Genomic DNA, 21264 nt, shown 5'->3' with positions numbered 1-21264 from the left:
TCAGGAGAAATGCCTACTGTCCCTTCAGGGTCACCAGGGTTTCAAGCCTTAGCTCAACTGGGAACCAGGGTGCCTTTCACAGTTCCGTGTGTGTGTGTGTGTGTGTGTGTGTGTGTGTGTGTGTGTGTGTGTGTGTGTATTAATGAGCTGGCACAATACTTCAGTTTACCCTATTTCCAGTAACCACAGAGAAACACATCTTTCATACACATTAGTTGGATTCCTACTGAGCCCAACCACACTTTCAAAAATTCTTCCAAAAAAATATACCAGGAAGAACTAGTCCACTACTTGGAATAAATCTGTCATTTTGCCTTGGACTTAAAACAACTACAATGTGAAATGTATGCCCTATAACTATGACTTTACCAGAATATTTTATGCATGATCTATGTTCATTTAAAGGCTTCTTGGATGAATGGATTAAAAGCAAAGTGGAATAGAGTAGACCCTGGTGGCAAGGATGCGACTCCCAGAGTCCCATGTCCAATTTGACTAGGTATTTTTTCATTGGTATATTTGATTGCTTTGTTGGTGATAGTCATGGGGTTTGGATCAGTATTTCCCCGCTGCATTCAAGGCAGCAACTTTCTGCAAACTTCATTATCAAGTGTAAATGCCGCACATTAGAGATGCAATTCTTGCCAACCTAACAGTCCATTTCATAAATCTCTTCTCCCACTTTGTTTTAAGTTTTTCGCACACTTCAAAATATTCATTAAAGGGCTCCAACTCTCAGGTCTTAATTGATTCATGCCGATGTGGTATCCTTCATGATCACCTTGGCAACGTCCTTATGTTGGTTCTTACCCTATGGGGGTGATGATAAAAAACAGATGTGTTCCCTCTGCCTCCATTTGCCAAAATGCTCCCCAGACATACTGAAGTTGGCATTTATGCATAAGGGTGGACATCCGTGTGGATGAGTCATTTTGTCTTGGTTTTCATTTTGATGCTGGGGTAGAAACCGGGCTCTCACATACACCAAATGCAGGCTCCAGAGCCTTCAGTGCAGGTTTGTTGTCTTTCTTTTCAGAACTCACGCTTCACCTGTGAAGTTTTCAAATCTTCGAACGCAAACATAGGTTTTCAGTTCATTCCCACTTCCACACATGTTTGTGGAGAATTCCTGACATTAAACAATTTGGAAGGGCAAAAGGGAGTGACTTTGTAGCGAGAGGGTCACATTCATTACTAGATGCTGACATAGTGTGCTTTTTAAAGCCAAATAATTATGTTTCCTCAATTTTTTTTGCCTTTGCAATTCACAAAGTATTAGTACTTTTTAAGCCAGCATGAGTTTGTTGGCTCTCGATTTAAGAAAATTGTGGGGAAAACATTCATGAGACAATTGGAGAAATGTGAACACTAACATAACATTTGACAATGTTAAGAATTTCTGTTATTTTTAAGAAGTTGTATAACAGTACTGGAGACATACATACATTTTTTGTTTGGTTATTTACTTTATTATTTATAGGAAGTTTATGCTACTCCAGCTGTTCCCACACTCCAGAGCCCAAGCAACCCTCCTCTTTCAGCCAAAGTCTATTTTTCCCAGGCTGGTACCAAACTTCAGGGCTCAAGCAACCTCTTTCTTCAGCCTACGAAGAATCTGAGATTACAGGTATAATAAACTGTTCCAAATTTGTAAGTTTTTCTCTAATAAAAATGTTTCTTTGTAGAGATATATGTTGTAGTATTTTCGGATTACAATATATAATTGCTAGGAATTATCTTAAGGTATTTCATTCTGTCTGAAATAAACAATAGATGGAATTAAACATAATACAAGATAAACTGTACTGATAATTATTGACAATGAGTGAGGAATACAGGGTCATACATTGTAATAAAATCTCTACTTTTATATGTTTCCATTTTTCCCAAAGAAAAGATGCTTAAACATCCACCATGAAAGTGGTATCAAGGTTTGAGTGGGGCTGCTAACAAGAGGAATCTTATCCAAGAATAATAACCCACAATTTTTTTTTATCTTTTTTGATACAGAATGAATTGAGCTTATACATTATGAGGAAGCAGACATTGAAAGGACAGGAAATGAGGCAATTAGGGAAAGAATAGAATACAAACTCCTGTAAGAGTTATTAATCCATTGTTAGCCAATCAACAGGAGACTTTAGGGTGGCAGAGGCTTGAGAGAGGATGCTAAAAGAAAGTAGTACATACCAAAGGGGGAAGGTATGTGTATACGGACACTGGTTGGAGAATCACTGGGGTGTGGTTTGAATGGTCCGCCTTATCTGTATATATGCTTATATGGTACACGAAGGGTACACATGAAAATGGGGTCCAGAGGATGCCCTTGGGTGTCAATTCTTTGGCAGTTGTCTGCCATATTTTTAGGACAGATTTTCTCCCTGGCCTAGAGCTCTCCAAGCATGCTGGACTGGATGACCAGTGAGTCCCAGGGATCCACTTGTCCCTGCTTCCTAGCACTGACATTACAAGTATATGGCACCAGCATGCTCAGCTTTTTATGTGGGTTCCTGGAACCAAACTTATATGCTCATAAGTTCTGAACTAAAACTCAGGTCTTTATGCTTTCACAGCAAGTGCTTTACCAACTGAGCAATCAGTCCAGGCCCAAACTCAACTTTTGTTTAGAACTATCATTGTCTCATTTCTAGTGGCTCTGGAAACATGAGGGGGGAGGAGGAGTAAGGCATGTAGAATTCATCCTTACATCAGTTCTTATGTCAAACAATAACATGTGAAATCATTTTTGTTTTGTTCTTCCTCCACATTTTGAAATATATGAGTCTTGGATCATCTGCAATTTTCTCTTATCTGCTTCCATTATTTTCCTAAAACGAATCAAAACTCATCATTTGGTTCACTGTGACTATTGAACTGGCAGGGGCTCCTATTTCTCACTCTTCTTATTATGGGGGAAGAAATTGAATCTCAGAGGAAGGAAATAATGCCCAGTATCATGCAATGCCTAGCAGATACCTGACACAGACAATAAATATCTCCTTCTGAATGTGCTGGGGATTGAACCCAGGAATGCATACCTACTAGGCAGGCACTTAATTACTGGGCATATCCACACCCCAATAAAAAGCTGCACATCCAGGACTGATACATGAACACCAAGGAAACAGAGGTGCAATCCAATCTGATTGGTTACTACCCACATAGTTATTTGAATCAATGAGTGAATGAAGTAGCATGTCTAAATTTTGGACCTTCTCTTTTTCTGGATCTACTTCTGATCTTCATGGGCCCCTAAATACAGGCAGGACAAAGCCTGTACCAAATCTAGGTCTCCTCTGAATCTTGAAGTTTGTGAGCTGCCTGTTAGCTTCCTTGGTACCCCAGGTAGTGGTTTGATTTTGTCTGGTCTGTATGACAAGGTAATGGCAATATTTACATATTAAAAGTTTAGGGGTTGGGGATTTAGCTCAGTGGTAGAGCGCTTGCCTAGGAAGCTCAAGGCCCTGGGTTCGGTCCCCAGCTCTGGAAAAAAAAAAAAGAACAAAAAAAAAGTTTATGCTATCTTCTCATTCTGAGAAAATAGCACATTTGCATTCAAGACTATCCATTTTATTAGCAGAGAACAGCTACTCAGGGTTTGTTTCAGCAATTTTATCTCAGATGGAAAGAAAGAAAAGAAATTTTCTTAAAAATATGTTTGGTTTCATGAGTTTTTAGAAATAGTTAATAATGGTAATTTGCTTTATGCTACGCAAGATATCTATAAGCAGTGCAATTGAAAACTCTGTATTACAGGTTCAGCATCATAAAGGGAAAACATACTATAATATGGTGCTGTGAAAGCTAGATATGTTTTCTACCCAGATTCCCACCCAAATGTCATGTTCATGAGAGACAAGACACTGGTTCCTAACCACTGCTGATGGCAGTTCATCATACTAGGTACCCTCTAGTTGTCATTTTGACCCCTTACAACAACCCTAAGATGTAGGGGCTTCTGTCAAATTCTACCAATGAGAATTGAGGCTCAAACCACATTAAGGAAACCTCCCAGAAACTAAAATCAAAAGCCAAAAATAAATAGAAAGTTTGAGAGAAAAAACATATAGAAGTTAGGAAGTTAGTCCAATATATCCAATATCTAATTAATAGGAGTCCTAGAAACATGGACAATAAAATAGGTCTTAGTAGGTAAGAAATAACATGATGTGCAACAAATGAAGGGCTTGTTCTTCCTAAACGTGTTCACAAAACCCCAAATTACTGATGAAATGTCTGCCCTGAGGTATATCATTAGTTTACAAGACACTACAAACCAAAATATAGTCTTGAAGACAAAAAAAATTCCATGTAGGAATGTGGAAATCATAGCAGACTGGTTCTATTTTAGAAGCAAGAATTCATTAGAAGAATATGTGCAATTTGAAGAAAGCTTTCCACATCCTGAGAGATTGTTTCCAATGAAGAATTATTTATCTAGCAGAAAATTAATATCATGTGAGGATATATTGAGATACTGAAGGGTTTTATTAAAATCACCTCTAGAAAGGCACACAGTTAAAAAGATAATGAAATAAAGCTACCCCCGATGACATCTTTCAAAGCTAGCAAAGGGTGTGGTCCAGCAAGGCTAGAAAAACTGCAGTCTAAGGAACAGAAGCTAAGCAGGAGAGGAATTCCCAGGATGATGGCTCAGTGGCAAGTCCAGAAAAAAACTATTCCAGAATGAATCAGAAGGGAGCAAACTCCAAGGGTGTTCTCCAAGAAAAATAAGTGGAACTCATGAATTACTTAATATGTTGGCCATACTTATGTAGAATTTTATGTGTTTATCGGAAAACTTGTGGTACATAAAAAATAAACTTTTTAAGAGATGATTTAGGAAGAACGAAATAGCAGTCTTATGGATTGCACTTTACATCCATCAACTGTGAGAGCTGCTTCCATGGTGCAACTAGTGGATATTTTCACTAAAAATTTTATACTTGTGAAAATGTGTATGTTTGAGACATAAAGCATGACAGAAAGAAAAAGTGAGGGGGTGGGGAGAGAGAGAGAGAGAGAGAGAGAGAGAGAGAGAGAGAGAGAGAACACTAGTATTTAGCCATTATTTTCAATCACCATTACCTAAGAAAATTCCTTATCTTATATAACAGAAATTCATAATAAATCCCTATAGTAACATCTATGAAGCCATGGGTTCAATTCCTGGCACTGTCCAAAGAAATCAAAAACATACATTCAACAACCAAATTTTTTATTAGTGACTTCAACTGGACTCTATTTTAGATAATATGTTAAATCAAGGCAATATACAAACAGTTGGTATTATATATAGTCCATCTTCTGCTTCAAAAATATACCCTAAAATCTTCTGAACACAGTAAGAAATATTTGTTAGTCACAACCTTGGCTGGGTCCCACTGAAAAACCTTGACTTGAATGAACAACAGAGCTCCTACAAGGTAGCAATTCCATTGTTTTTCACATTCCATTAAAGGGCCTGTTCCTCTGCTTATGTTTGGCAGTTACTTCATATAGCAAGCAAGGGCAGGTGATGATAAAACACGTTTTCTTTACTTATGTGATCCTTCTCTTGTACATCAGAATTAATATTGTAAATGTAGTCCAAACTTCATTTTACAGATGAAAACACGAACTTCTCAGAGAGAGAAGGGACATGCCAAAAGCCATACAGCCTGTATTCATGGAGAAAAGATTCTCCTTTCCAAATAAGTACCATAATATCTGGCTACTATTACTGGTCATGGATGGCATTGTGATTGACAAAGTCCTAAATTCTCATTTGACAGAGGAAGGAAGCAACTGTAGACAGGAGAGACACCTACCCAGGATTCTTCAGACCTCTAAAACACTAACTAAACTTTTTCCTCTTATATAATATACCCCCCCTTGACTAATCAACTGTGGAACATAGAGCCAAACATTATTCATTTCCAAATTAGCACAGCCTAACTGTCACAATAATAAATGATTGCACAATGCATCTTAAGACTTTGCAAATGATCATTTTACAATGGAATGATCTGAACTCTCAAAGTTTTACAATTAATAAGCAATTTGGAAATAATGTGAAATAAGGTGTCTCTTCTTTAGGTAGCTGCTTTTTAGGGACAAATGAATGCATCACTGGCTGCATCATACAAGAGCAATAGTGATAAAAACTATATGATATTGGTACAGAGACAGGCAGATAGACTAGTGGAATAGAATTGAAGACCCAGAAATGAACCCACACACCTATGGTCACTTGATCTTTGACAAAGGAGTTGAAACCACCCAATAGTAAAAAGATAGCATTTTCAACAAATGGTGCTGGTTCAACTGGAGGTCAGCATGTAGAAGAATGAAAATTGACGTATTCTTATCTCCATGTACAAAGCTCAAATCCAAGTGGATCAAAGACTTCCACATAAAACCAGATACACTGAAACTAATAGAAGAGAAAGTGGGGAAGAGCCTGAAATAAATGGGCACTGGAGGAAATTTCCTGAACAGAACACCAATGGTGTATGTTCTAGATCATAATCAACAAGTGGGATCTTATAAAGCTGCAAAACCTCTGTAAGGCAAAGACACTGTCATTAGGACAAAACAGCAACCAACAGATTGGGAGAAGATCTTTACCAATCCTACCACTGATAGAGGGCTAATATCCAATATATATAAAGAACTCAAGAAGTTAGACTCCAGAGAATCAAATAACCCTATTAAAAATGGAGTACATTTTTTGTCAATCACAATCCCTTCCACGACCTAAACAAAGAATTCTCAACTGAGCAATATCAAATGGCTGAGAAGCACCTAAGGAAATGCTCAACATCCTTAGTCATCTGGAAAATGCGAATCAAAACAACCCTGAGATTCCACCTCACACCAGTCAGAATGGCTAAGATAAAAAACTCAGGTGACAACAGATGCTGGTGAGGATGTGGAGAAAGAGGAACTCTCCTCCATTGTTGGTGGGATTGCAAACTGGTACAATCACTCTGGAAATCAGTCTGTTGGTTCCTCAGAAAATTTGACAGTACTACCTGTGGACCCAGCTATACCACTCCTGGACATATACCCAAAAGATGCCCCAACATATAACAAGGACACATGCTCCACTATGTTCATAGCAGCCTTATTTATAATAGCCAGAAGCTGGAAAGAACCCAGATGCCCTTCAACAGAGGAATGGATACAGAAAATGTGGTACATCTACACAATGGAATACTACTCAGCTATCAAAAACAATGACTTCATGAAATTCACAGGCAAATCAAAAATATCTTACTGAGTGAGGTAACCCAATCACTAAAGAACACACATGGTATGCACTCACTGATAAGTGGATATTAGCCCAAAAGCTCGGAATACCCAAGGCACAATCCACAAACCTACATGAAGCTCAAAAAGAAAGAAGACCAAAGTGTGGATGCTTCAGACCTTCTTAGAAGGGGGAACAAAAATACTCACAGGAGGAAATATGGAGACAAAGTGTGGATCAGATACTGAAGGAAAGGCCATCCAGAGACTGCCCCACCTGGTGATCAATCCCACATACAGACAACAAACACAGACAATATTGCTGATGCCAAGACGTGAATGCTGAAAAGAGCCTGCTATAGCTGTCTTCCGAGAGGTTTTACCAGAGCCTGAAAAATACAGAGGGGATGATCACAGCCATTGAATTGAGAAAGGGGTCCCCAATGGAGGAACTAGAGAAAGGACTGAAATAGCCAAAGGGGTTTGCAACCCCATAAGAAAAACTATACCAACCAACCAGAGCTCCCAGAGCTCCCAGGGACTAAACCACTATCCCAAGAGCACACAGGGATGGACCTATGGCTCCATTTGCATATGTAGCAGAGGATGGCCTTGTTGAGCATCAGTGGGAGGAGAGGCCCGTGGTCCTGTCAAAGCTAGATGCTCCAGTGTAGGGGAATGCCAGGGTGGGGAGATGGGAGAAAGTGGGTGAGTGGGTTAGGGTTAGGGTTTAGGGTTAGGGTTAAGCAGGGGCAGGGGGGATGGTGTAGTGGGTTTCTGGAGGGAAAAGCTGAGAAAGGGGATAACATTTAAAATGTAAATAAAAATATCTAATAAAACACACACACACACACACACACATTAGGCTGACTTGTTTTCTACTTCTGCCTCCATTATTCCATAGCTTTATGATTTTACATAAATCAGTATCTCAGGTTTCTGCATTTGTTAAAAAAATGAATGTAATACAGCCTATCTCATGAGACTGGAATGGGCAATGAGGGCTACAGCACACGTATTAGTAACTTGAAACAAAGCAGAAACTATTGATTTTCTTTTTTCATTTAATAATGTACCTAACAAATGTTGAAAACTAACAGTAAAATAGTTTCCTGTTGCTAAAGATGAAATAATTAAGACAGATGGTTAAAGGCTGAAGAATCTTCAGGAAAAAAAATCATCTTAAAAATTGATGTTAAAAAATATTCATGGGAAGTAGAGGGAGGGAGGGACCTGGATGGGAGAGGGGAGGGGAAGGGGGAAAAGGGGAGGCAGAATTAAGTACTGAGGGAGACAAAAGACAAGCCCAGACAGCCAGGAAAATGAATCAAAATATGCAACAGTGTGGGTTGAAGGACTAGGGGAAACCACTAGAAAGTCCTAGATACCAGGGATGTGAGTGGCTCCCAGGACCCAATGGGGATGACATTAGCTGAAATGCCCAACACTGGGAGGTGCAACCTGAAGAGACCTCCCTCAGTAGATGGGCCACACATCCATCTTCAAAATTCTTGACCGAGAATTGTTCCTGTCTAAAGGAAATGCAGGAACAAAAAACGGAGCAGAGACTAAAGGAAAGGCCGTCTAGAGACTGCCCCAACTTGTGATCTATCCCATGCACAGACTGTTGCTGATACCAAAAATGTGCTTGCAGACAGGAGCCTGGCATGGCTGTCCTCTGAGAGGCTTGAGACTGACTGAGGCAGATGCAGATACTTACAGCCAACCATTGGACTGAGGTTGGGGGCCCCTATGGAAGTGTTAGGGGAAGGATTGAAGAAGCAGAAGGGAATTGCAACCCCTTTGGAAGAACAACAGTATCAATTAACTGGATCCCTCAGAGCTCCCAGGGACAAAGCCACCATCCAAAGAATAGACATAGACCGGTTCATGCCTCCAGTTGCCTATGTAGCAGAGGATGGCCTTATCTGATATCTGTGGGAGGAGAGTCGCTTCATCCTGTGGACGCTTGATACCACAGAGAAGGGTGATGCTAGGGCAGTGAGACAGGAGTGGATGTGTGGGTAGGTGGGGGAGCAACCTCATAGAGGCAAAGGTGAGGGTAATGGGGTAGGGGGCTTGTGGAGGAGGGACAATATTTGAAATATAAATAAATAAAATGATTAATAAAAAAGAAAAGGAATTCATGTTAAAAAAAGAAATGTAGCATACTAAATTAATAAAACTTCACTTTTAATGAAATCAAAGCACTCCAAGATTTAGTTGCAACACACACACACACACACACACACACACACACACACACACACACACACAAATACAATATCCAAACACGTACATATATGCTAGTCTAAAAAATATTTCTGAAAGCTCTCTTAATTTTATTATTGTTGGGGTGTGTGCATACATGCATGTGATGTGGATATGCATACTATGGCACGTGCGTGACAGAGGACAAGTTTATGGAGGCAGTTTTCTCTTTCCAAATTTGTATGGGCTCTGGGAAAAGAGCTCAGGCCTGGAGGTCTACAAGTACCCCTATTTTACATGCTGAGTTGTCTGTTTCTCCAGGCCAAATAAAAGTCAAAGTGTTTGTTTCCTTATTTTCTTCTAAAGATGCTAAGACTTTATTAATGAGTCTGACATGGTGGTACATGTCTGTAATCCTAGCACTTCGCAAGCTGAGGCAGGAGAACTGTGAGCAATAGGCAAGGCTGGGCTATGTTGCAAATTCAAGCCACCTGGGGTTACATAGCAAGACTCATTATTAAAAACAACCGAAAAAGCAAAGGAAGAAAAGCCCAAAGAAAGCAAATAAAACCCAAAGCACAGTAGTACAATTGTAAGCATGTTGTTTCATCTTTCAAAGAGCAGCTCGTGGTAATGGTGGAATGGCAAAGTACTCTGCAAAGCAAACATGGATGAATCATCCTGGTTTCTCTCTCAGACTGAACATGTTTGTGGCCATGAGAATTTAAGTTTTCTATAGATCTCATGTATATTTACAATATCAACTTCAAATCACCAGCCCCCATGTTAAAAAGCTAGGAGGAGTCACCTACCTCTAATTCCAGCACTGTGGAGGCAGACACAGGAGGATCTCTGGAGCTCACTGGACAGTCTTGACCAATTGGGAAGTTCCAGATTCAGTGAAAGACCTTGTCTCAACAATTAAGGGGAGACCAGTACAAGAAGACTTCCAACACTGACCGCTGGCCTCCATGTACATGTGCAATGCAAGTATATATGAGCATGGACACACATACATACAACACACACAAAAATTAAAAAAAGAAATTCTGAAGGTCTAAGTATTTAGTTAGATCTTAAGAGGACAGCTAATGACAACTAGTTTAATTCTTAGACTCAGCTATAAGCTGCTAATATTAATAGCTTGTGAGTAGAGTTCTGCTATGACAAAGGCAATGGTAGCTATGTACAATATGGGCACATTGTCTAGATGATGACAGTGAGTGCTCTGTTTCCTGTTTCACATTGCAAAAGACCAGATCTGTTTCCATTAGTTTTCAGATAACTCTTTATTCGCGTATGAGTGCATGCATGTAGCTGTACATGTGGTCTGTACGGAGTTAAGAGAACCCGAGGGAGTTGGTTCTCTCCTCCTTCTACTTGGTCTTGGGGATCAAACTTAGGTTATCAGGCTTAGCAGCAAGCATCGTTACCTGGCGAGCCATCTTTCTTACTGGACCTCCATTAAGTTTTGCAATTACAATTAATCTTCTCTTTAGATGATGCCTGGGAAAAGGTCGCCCTATTGTGAGAGTAATTATATGTACATCCTCTTCAGGAAACTGACACAACCAAGTAACAGGGAAACTGTAATAAATGATTGTTAGGATAAAATAGTTGCATTGGAATTATTATTATTATAACGCTTATTGTTTTAACTGTAATTTTCTCTACCATCCACACTGCCACAACACTTTCCCAAAAATAAGACCAAAAAAGCATTTGTGACATACAAAAAGACAATATTTATTTTACTTCTGTATAAGTAGTTCAACAGAAAGCCTCCTAGTTGAAGACATTACTGAAAACATTAACATTATTGTATGCCATCCCTTCAGTGCCCAGATTCAGAAACATCATCTGAATGAAAGGAAAGGAATGTAGGAATGTCCGCTTTATGTTGGATTTACGTATGTAAGTGGGGAAAAATCTATATACCTTCGTCAATATATGAACTTACAAGTTACCAATAAGCAATGTACTGATATCATGAAGAGTTCTTAAGGCCTGGAGATTACTTTTGTCTGTTAAAACAAAGGTACTCCTATTTGCTGTCTGTCCCCTTCCCCCCTGCTACTGTACTTCTGAATGAGAATTTGAAGCAAAATAGGATGTCTTTGTTTCCATGCTGTAAGACTGTCAGCATTGACGGTTTCCAGAGCATTTCAAAACATGCTCTTCAGCTCCATCAACACAGGCCAGTAGTAAACAATGGCTCTGTACAAGGCATTTACGATGCTTTCCTTCTCAGAACTATGATACCCCGGGGAAGGAGTATTTCACACTTATGCAAGAAAGCGAAGTCTTGTTTCTACTGACTAATAGGAGACTGCAACACCCAGAATGCCTGTATCCCAGCCACAATCTGATACCAAAAAGTGCCAGGAGGAAATGGCATCAATTGTGCCATGTTCCCCTATTTCCTGAAATTCCAGGCACAATGCTCCTCCACTACCAGGCAAGCAAGGTTCCCCGTGTTCCCAACCTGTGGAGAGCAGGGGTCTCTTATCTGCCCTGCTTAAGAACAAGAGATGCAACTGGTATCGTTTTATTAACAGGAACTGATACATGCCTGGAAAATTTTGATATCAAATGCTTCAGTCCTGGCTAGTGATCTGTAGGAGAAAGAGAAGGGGGTGTAACTCTCACTGTTTTAAATTTTCAGGAAATGGTCAGAATGGGGGGATGTACATGAACATATATTGTGGGAATAGAATTGGAAACCTAATATATGCAAAAAGCAAGCACATAGTTGGAGCTCCACTTGCCTCCCTCTCAGTAAAATACAGAATTGACAGGACCACTTACAGCATAGAAAACAGCCATTGTACGGCTTATTTTGCAAACAAAGAGAAACAGATATGAATCTTATTTTTTCCCCCTCTCAAGCAAATAGGGCTAAATTCTAAGTGGAAAAAAAAGACGTCATCTCTATTTAGAAAACACACAGAAACACCAATTGCTTGAAAATCTCAAATTGCAGGCTCACAGGGAAGTTGTAAAATATGCATGAATTACATACTGTTGTTCAGTCTACTCATTTTTTTTTACCTGAGATGCAGAGTATTTCCTGCTCCACTAGGTAGTCTAAGCAAAATTGTCTCCTCAATTCCACTGAGTGAAAAGGTTACAAGAAAGAGGATGGGGGAGTAGGCACAATGGGGGCATAAACAGAAGATGGGAAGTTCAAAAGTCCGGAAATGCCTATCTGGGGGATAAAGAAGGTGATGAAAAATAAGGAGCCCCAAATATATGTAAACCCATGGGTGGGAGGTCCCATCCCTCCTCATACTTAAAGGTTTGGCACAAGCTAGATACATAGTCTATACTTGACTTGAGTAGCAGAAATGAAAGGTAAGCATCCATCATTAGAGACTACCTCATTCTGCCTCCACTGTCCTAAAAGACAAGCAATGACATAAATCAGCCTTGGTGGAAAAGTTGCCTATGCCTTTTCTCTACGTGTCATTACCATGGTCCAAGATGATTTCTGGGAATTTCCAATCAGAGGAAAATGCTATTGAAGTAGATAATGATATTGTAGTTTAAAAGCTACAAATATTACTCAGTGGGTTCCTGAACAATAGGCAGCAGATTCTATCAGTTTTGTTTGCTAGATGTTCTGTGGTAAGTACAACATTAGTGTACACACCCCAAATGAAATTCCTCTCAAGAAACATTTCTTGATCTTATTCCACACAAAGAATACAGAGCAAGCAGAGATTCCTTAGGAAGCCGTCACAATTCCTGATAAGATGAATTCATGGTCATTGCTCCCTTTTCTTTGTCCTCTAGTTTGGAGATTTTGCAAAGGACATCTGCTTTTAGGATTGAGCAAGAATGAGAAGAACTCTGCTTTTCTTGAAGAGCTCCTTTAGTTTGGATTTTTGGTGCAAGAGTCACATCAAGACCTGAGGCTCTTAGGAGCTGCCTGTTTTTCAAGAGTAGTTTCAGTTTCTATTTAACGAGTCCCCAGATAACAAATGGAGAATGCAATAAATCTTCACAGGGTCACATTAAAGGCAAAAAAGAAATCTCGAGTCCCCATCATGGAGCCGCTTTCTTCAGGTTTTCTATCAGCACTACAGAGTCGGTTTCTTCTTTCGATTGTTTCTCATAGATGTCATACTTTTTCCAGTGCTGGAAGGAAGGACAAAAAAACAAACACAGTGACTTTTCTCAACAGTATTCTTCTCTTGAGTACTCTGAGTCAGGGCTTATTTTGAAGTCTGTGTGCACAGGAACCATAAGTGTAATGTTTTCCTGCTTTGGGCCTTTTGATCTAATATTATAAATCTAGTTGGACAATTAATGAAGAACTAACTTTAAAGATGGGAAAAGCATAGGACTGTTACATGATGGATAATAGCTATCACAAGAAATAGACACATTGAGATCTTTCCAATCCTGGAGATGGCCTTTTGGAGATGAACAAAAGGGTGACCTGCTTTTCAAACTGTTTCAGCCTTCAGCCAGGCTTTTCTTTCCCTCCCACTCAAACCTGACCACTGCTCCAGAAATATCCCAGGCTCACAAAAGCCAGTTAACATCTAGTGAACAAGGCACTGGCTATTTCCAGCCTTAGTCTTGAAACCCGTGAAAGGCTTTATATGAACAGCTTTATTATCATAATTTGTTAGACCTTATTTGCTAGACATTATGTATAATGAGCTCATTATACATCAGACAAGCACCCCCTGAATGGGAGTCTTTCATGGTAAAAAGCCAACATTCTGGTCCTACATAGCCTTCTTTATCTGTCAATCTGGGGAAAGAGTGAAATCCAAATTCAGTTCTCTCCTCTGTAAACTAAATCTGCTAGACAAACAACAACAACAACAACAACAACAACAACAACAACAACAACAACAACACCCAGAGGCGAGCAAATCTAGCTAAATGTCTTTTTGAGGAAGTCAAGTTTTATTGAACCATAATTTTTTTTATATAAAAAGTGTCTGTATTGCCAACGGCTTTCTTCCTGGTATAAGATTTAAATTGTTTCAGAGACGTATTGTAAATGATGTTATAAAGAAAAACAAACTTTTGCAGGAGGAAAAAAAACTGCGCCACTCCCTGCACAAGATTATGTCTGAGTTCCTTCCTTTCTCCTTTGGTATTCTATACTCCATTAAGCTTAGGGGAAGAAATGGAACTCAGAGAAACAGAAACATGAATAGCATGTTGAACTGTGCCTGGCTACGGCACTGAGGAAATTAGGAACATCTAGTATTAGTGAATGGAGTCAGAAGCTTAGAGGGGCTGCTTAAAATATCCTAAATAATTAAATATTTAACCAAAACATATCTGCCAGAGTTGCTAAAGTTATGGACAAGTTCACGTGCTGATGGGTGTATATAGTAACTGGCTCTCTCCCACATTGTGGAGGGGAATGTATAATAGTAGTCGCCGTGTGAAATAGTCATGCAGTTTTGTATATAACTGGACATATACCGAGCACGTGGAGCACGTGACCCAAAAGTCCTGCTTCTGTGCACTTACCCAGAAGAAATGAAAACATGACCATAGGGAGACTTCTGCAAGGACATGTATAGCATCTCTAGTAATAACAACTACATATAATCCTGCTGTCCTTACAAAAGCAAATGTTCAAATAAACTATGTAGTACTTCTTAGCAACAAAGAGAAGTATACTGGTGACATATGCAACAATAGGAATATTTTACTAATGCATTATCACTAGGTGAAAAAAGACAGACTCAGGAATCTATGCAAATCAATTCCATTTTTATGACACTATGGAAGAAGAAAAATAGAAAATAGATCAGTGGTTGCAAAGAATAGATCAGCAGTTGCAAGGGTCTTGAGTATTAGTTCTCAACCTTCCTAATAGTTCCACCCTTTAACTCAGGTTGTCGTGACCCCAAGCATACAATGATTGTCATTGCCACTTCATTTTTTTTTCTTTTCTCTTTTTTTTTTTTCGGAGCTGGGGACCGAACCCAGGGCCTTCCGCTTGCTAGGCAAGCGCTCTACCACTGAGCTAAATCCCCAACCCCGTCATTGCCACTTCATAATTGGAATTTTGCTACTGTTATGAATCATAGTATCTGTGTCTTCCAATGGTCTTAGGAGAGGCTGTGAAAGGGCTCCTCAACCCCCAAAGGGATTGACAAAAACATTCTATATCTCTACTGGAGTAGTGACTACAGAATTACAAAATTTATTCTTCGAATTTTAAAGGAATACAGCTTGTTACTTCTCAGCTGTACTTCGAAAAGTTCTGTCTTTTAAACAACGTGAAGTGTGCAGACTTCTAACAAAAACATTCTGAATAATTCTATAACCTTAAAACAACAGCTTACTCAATAAATGGCACTATGCCAGCTGGCTAAACATTTGAAAACCAAAGTTCAACCCTTCCTTGTAGACTACACCAATAAAGCCTTGCTGGATTAAAGCCCTAAATGTAAGACACAAAGTCAACTAAATACCTAGGGAACAACCATATCTCTCAGGGGATAGGCTTTTTGTACATAAAAGATGATTTTTTTAAAAAAGGTGGTTTTAAAGCAGAAAAAGGAAAAAAAACATTTGTACATAATTAAGCAACATAAATGCAATGGCTGATAACACAAAGGTTTAATATATATATATATATTTTTTTTTTGGTTCTTTTTTTCGGAGCTGGGGACCAAACCCAGGGTCTTGCGCTTGCTAGGTAAGCACTCTACCACTGAGCTAAATCCCCAACCCCAAAGGTTTAATATTTAATATATGAGGCTAAAGATATTCTTTAGTTGGTAGACTGCTTGCCTAGCACGAATCAGATCCTGGGTCTCATCCACTGATATATAAAGAGCCTTACAAACCACCAAGGAAAATATAAATATTGCAGAGGATAAAAGGACAAGGAACAAGAACTTTACAAAATAAACAGCCTAAGCCAATGAACTGATAAAACATATAAAATCTGTTATATAAGATTTCCTGGGTTGGGGATTTAGCTCAGTGGTAGAGTGCTTGCCTAGCAACCGCAAGGCCCTGGGTTCAGTCCCCAGCTCCGAAAAAAAAAAAAAAAAGTTAGAAAAAAAAAAGATTTCTTCACCTATAAAACACCCATCAATTATTTTAAAACATTACTTATCAGCACATTGGGAAAACTGTGTCCAAACTAGTATCTGAACCCTACTACTCTACTGGTAAATCTAGACATTTGTATATACTAGTATTAATATATATGTGTATGTATATATATATATATATACTTTTTTAATATATAAGTATTTGAATTCTCCTGTTTTACATAAGTAATTCTGGATGTTTCATTTAACAACATACGTTTTAAATTCTCATGAATTGGCAAAACAGAAGTATCTCATTTTCTTTACCTCTAAAAAAATATTTCATTGTATGAATGTACCATAAGTCATTCAAGCCTGACGACCTCTCTGGATAATAATTTGTCACATCAAATCTATCAAATCTACAAATTTACAAACTACAAGCTTCTTGGGGAATAATTCATTATCTAGCAAACTTCCATCCTCAGCAGAGGGGTGGGGGCAGGCAGGCAGAGGCAAAGGCAGAGACACAGAAAGACACACAGAGAATATGAGATCCAAAACTCTGTGTCTACATCCAAGGCTATACAAAAACAAGTGGCAGCTGGCAGGATTTGACTTTTATAGTTTGTAGTTTGCAGAGATATGATGGCAGGAAGGTAGTAGTGGCAACATGGTATGGTATTTGTCTTTCTCCAAATATGGTAACTTAAAAAAATAAAAGGTAGAAAAGCAAAAATAAATGGATGGATGGATGGATAGATGGATAGATAGACAGACAGATAGATAGATAAAATTTGCTAATGGATTTTACAGCTAAACTAGATAAAAACTGATTCCCCATGCGTCCAAATAAGGGTTGATGGGAACAAACAAATGATAGTTACGTGACAAAAATGATAAACAGCTGTGGAAGAATATACAGACAGAATGGCATCCAAGAAATCTGAGAAGTTGGTGGGAACTCAAATAGCAGTGAGCTAATTTCTGAACATACTCCAAAAATGGAAAGGGTCTGCTAAGACACACACACACACACACACACACACACACACACACACACACACACACACACACACACACGGTCCAGACATGAGCTGTCCAAACTGAATGTCCTCAGCTCCTTTGCAGGATGAAGCTGCATACTCCAAAAATGGAAAGGGTCTGCTAAGACACACACACACACACACACACACACACACACACACACACACACACACACACACACACACACACACGGTCCAGACATGAGCTGTCCAAACTGAATGTCCTCAGCTCCTTTGCAGGATGAAGCTGCACTCTGCGAAGAGACTAGTGGGAATAGACTCTGACTGACAGTGCAGGGGAAGGAAATGGATGAAAAGACAGAAAATCTAAATAAATGTAGAGATGAGGAGGAGGGAAGGAGGGATGGGGGAGAAGTTATAAAGAAGAAAAGGGCACATGCCTGGAAGCCCAGCACCTGTGAAGCGGAAGTAGAAGGATCACTGTAAGCTCATGGGAAACCAGGGTGACACAGTGAGAACCTGTCCCAATGCTCCACCAAAGAGAAGTAAGGCAAGGCAAGTGGGAAGAGGCAAGAATTCATATCACAATTTCAAAAATTTCTCAAAAGCAATAGAAAGAGGGGGTATATAGTCATGAAATTACTAAAACTAAGGACATAAAAAGTCACTTTTAGCTCAGGAAACTAATTTCAAATAAAAATGAACAACAGAATAATAACCTCAGAGAATTACAAGTTGCCAGAAATATGCCCATGAAAACTAAACCTTAACATGTCAAAATTATATGAAGAAAAATTTACATAGAATGAGAAGTTATAAATCCCATGAAGGAATATATAAAAATCTAGAAGAAGAGGGATTCAGAAATGAGAGAGAAAACTCAGGAAAGAATTAGAGGTAAGGTGGAATAATTTTATTTCAGAAATGAAGACTAAGCTAGAGGAAACTTGGGTGAGCAAACACAACAAATCATTAGATAATATTTTCAGAGAAGTAGAAAGTGAAGTGGAGGGTTTCTACAATTATGTGGGAGGGCATGACAGATATAAAAGAAAGAAAGGTAAAGAAAATAAAAGAATAGAATAGGCTAGAGATCGCACATACAAAATGCTTGAGAGTAAAGTATTTGTGGTTTGGGAATTTGTTTCAAAATTGAATATACACACAAAAATCAAAATATTGTTGTTGGGACCCAAGATTAACATAGACTTCTTTGATGTTTCACATATATTAGTCATAAATGAAGATAATGTTATATAGCTTATTAAAATTTTATGCACAAAACCAAGTTCTGGGAGTTAGTTGTGGCATCATATTGTCCCTGAAAATATATCAGATATTCCAGCATTCTAGATTTTACATTTTGAGATTAGAGGTCTTCAACCTATACCTGAAAAAAAAAATCAACCCAGAATGACCAGCATAAAGAATGGTTCTGGTAAGATTATTGGATTTTGTGAGAAAAAAATATTTGGAAAAGACAAGGGGAAAACCAAATACTTTAATACAGAAATATTGTCAGATGTTTTAAAAAACATTTTATAGCAGAAGAAAATGTATGAACATGTGTGTGTTTAGTGGGTGTTGTTGCATTAGGTTTTTGTTTGTTCTGTTTTGAAGTTTTGGTTTTTTTTAATTTATGTATGCTGTCACAACCACTGGGAGTTCGTGTGTGCAACAGCCCTGCTGTATCTGGAAAACAGGTTCCTTTTGATCACCCATTGTGTCTGGCCCTTACAATCTCTCTGCCCCCTCCTCTGCAATGATCCCTGAGCCTTGGTTACCCAGAGCCAGAAAGATAAACATCACATGTTTTCTCTCATCTGTGATGTTAGCTTTGAATGTTTGGTTCATTTGGAATACCCACAAAGGTCAGGAAATTACTAAAGTCCCACGGGAAAGGATGGGAAAGGGGAAAAAAAGACAAAATGCATTGGTATAAATAATGGAAGAGGAAGGGTTAAAGTGGATAGGGGATGGGAGAAGAGGCTATAGGAAGGAATCCATGGAGGAAAAATTAACCCCAAAGACATTTAGAGGAGGTCCTATGGAGACCTACTACTGTAGAAGCTTCACTATCATGCTCCATTGAACATTCTCAATGGAGTGGTCACAGCGATAGCCCTGGTTAAGTCAAATGGCTCACAACACAAACCTAAAACTTGACAATCCAGGAAAGGGAATGGTAGGGAAAAGAGGGAGTGGAGATGATTGAGATGAGAAGGGATAAGGAAAGGTGGGGGCAGGGAGATGTGTAATACAGAATACATGGTCTAACTGTTATACATTATTGCTCATTCTCATTCTCTGTCTCTCTCTCTGTCTCTCTCTCTGTCTCTCTCTCTCTGTCTCTCTCTCTGTCTCTCTCTCTCTCTGTCTCTCTCTCTCTCTCTCCCTCCCTCCCTCCCTCCCTCCCTCCCTCCCCACTTATTAGCACCATAGCCTTTCTCTAGGCACTGCATGAAATATGCACACATAAGGGAGAAAGGAGGAACACAGGCTCTCACTTAGGATTCAATTTTATGAATTTTATGTTAGCCTGATTTTAAAATCCATTAAAATTACCAATCCACAATTCAATCCATAATCTGTCATTTAAGATAAAAGAAACAGGTCATCAACAATAGAATGGGGTCAGAGAGGACAGCATCACTGGTTTTTAGATGGTAAAGCAATACATCCAAGAGTGTTACAGAATATCCAGTATCTATTTAACATTATTTTCAACTTTGATTACAATATTTCTCAGTGTCTACTGAAGTACAGTAAGCTTTGTTCAGGTAAGCATCATGTAAAAAACAGTGGTCTTTTGGACACAGAAGAACCTATTTCATACCCCAGTCCTCTTCTAAGCAACAGTAAAAAAACAAAAGGCTGAACAGGAAAAAGTGGAGATCCCCACATCTAAGAGAACTGTTGAATGTGGAATGAAGGAAACTAATTAGAAACTATTTGTTGTGGCTATTAACCCAACACCTCATTTTAGAGACCAATAAAAGGGGGAAAAAGCATGTATTCTGCCCTTTGAGCAGGAATTTAATTTCAGAAGAGCCACAAGCCTAGCTGACAAACAAAAGGCAATGCTTCACAGGAAACTGCACTTTAAGGGCACCTAAAACCGAGGAAAGCAATGGGATCCAGTGGTGTCAAAAGCATTAGCTGAAGGTTTGACAGGTGCCAGCACAGTACCCAACAGAGTATCTCCATGTCGGTGGGTCAGGGGAGGATGAAGGTAACAGGGGAGAATATGCTGTTATCATCTTAAAAACGGTGGTCCATCTTCGCCCCACTAATACTGGGATAATTGGATGGCATCTACCTCTAGACAACTGTGATACCTGCAAAAAAATCTGAACAGGGCCTGAACCTTGGCTGATATTAGCAACTCCTAATCTTTAAAGCATGGTGATGCTCTCACAGCTACAGAGGAAAGCATTCTCTGTTTTTTGTTTGTTCATTTGGTTGGTTGATTGATTGGTTGGTGTTTAGTTTCAAAGATATATAGTGAAGTAAAAAATTTAAATATTTGGAAGTTTAAAAGCTAGTTTTGGATTGAGCATGTAAAAGTAGCACAGCACAGTTGCCTGCCAAGAAATGTGGGAAGAAAAGTGTGCTTTCCTTTTTTTAATGGATGCAAGAAACACGGCTATAGAAGAGAAGCAACTCCTTCTGCAATCTCCTCCCCCACCCTGAATGTGGCCAGCAGCCCAATCAGTCACATGGAAAAGGCAAACGGCAAAGCAACAGAAGGATCACTGTTGGCCAAACTTTACTACAGTGATGAACAC

At 39.1% G+C, this 21264-nt stretch overlaps 1 protein-coding gene across 1 annotated transcript in view; it reads right to left on the bottom strand.

The window, feature by feature from the left end:
• Window positions 1-11169: 11169 nt before the first annotated feature.
• The window catches only part of Il13ra1 (interleukin 13 receptor subunit alpha 1), a 60741-nt gene continuing 50646 nt past the window's right edge, over window positions 11170-21264 (bottom strand). The window contains 1 exon segment of the mRNA NM_145789.3: window positions 11170-13584. Coding sequence (NP_665732.2) covers window positions 13492-13584 — 93 coding nt within the window. The 3' untranslated portion in view covers window positions 11170-13491.

Source organism: Rattus norvegicus, chromosome X (genome assembly GCF_021556685.1).
Source record: "Rattus norvegicus strain SHRSP/BbbUtx chromosome X, alternate assembly SHRSP_T2T, whole genome shotgun sequence".
Classification (NCBI taxonomy): Eukaryota; Metazoa; Chordata; class Mammalia; order Rodentia; family Muridae; genus Rattus; species Rattus norvegicus.
Note: the sequence above shows the minus strand (reverse complement) of the source record. Positions and strands in the feature narration are given on the sequence as shown.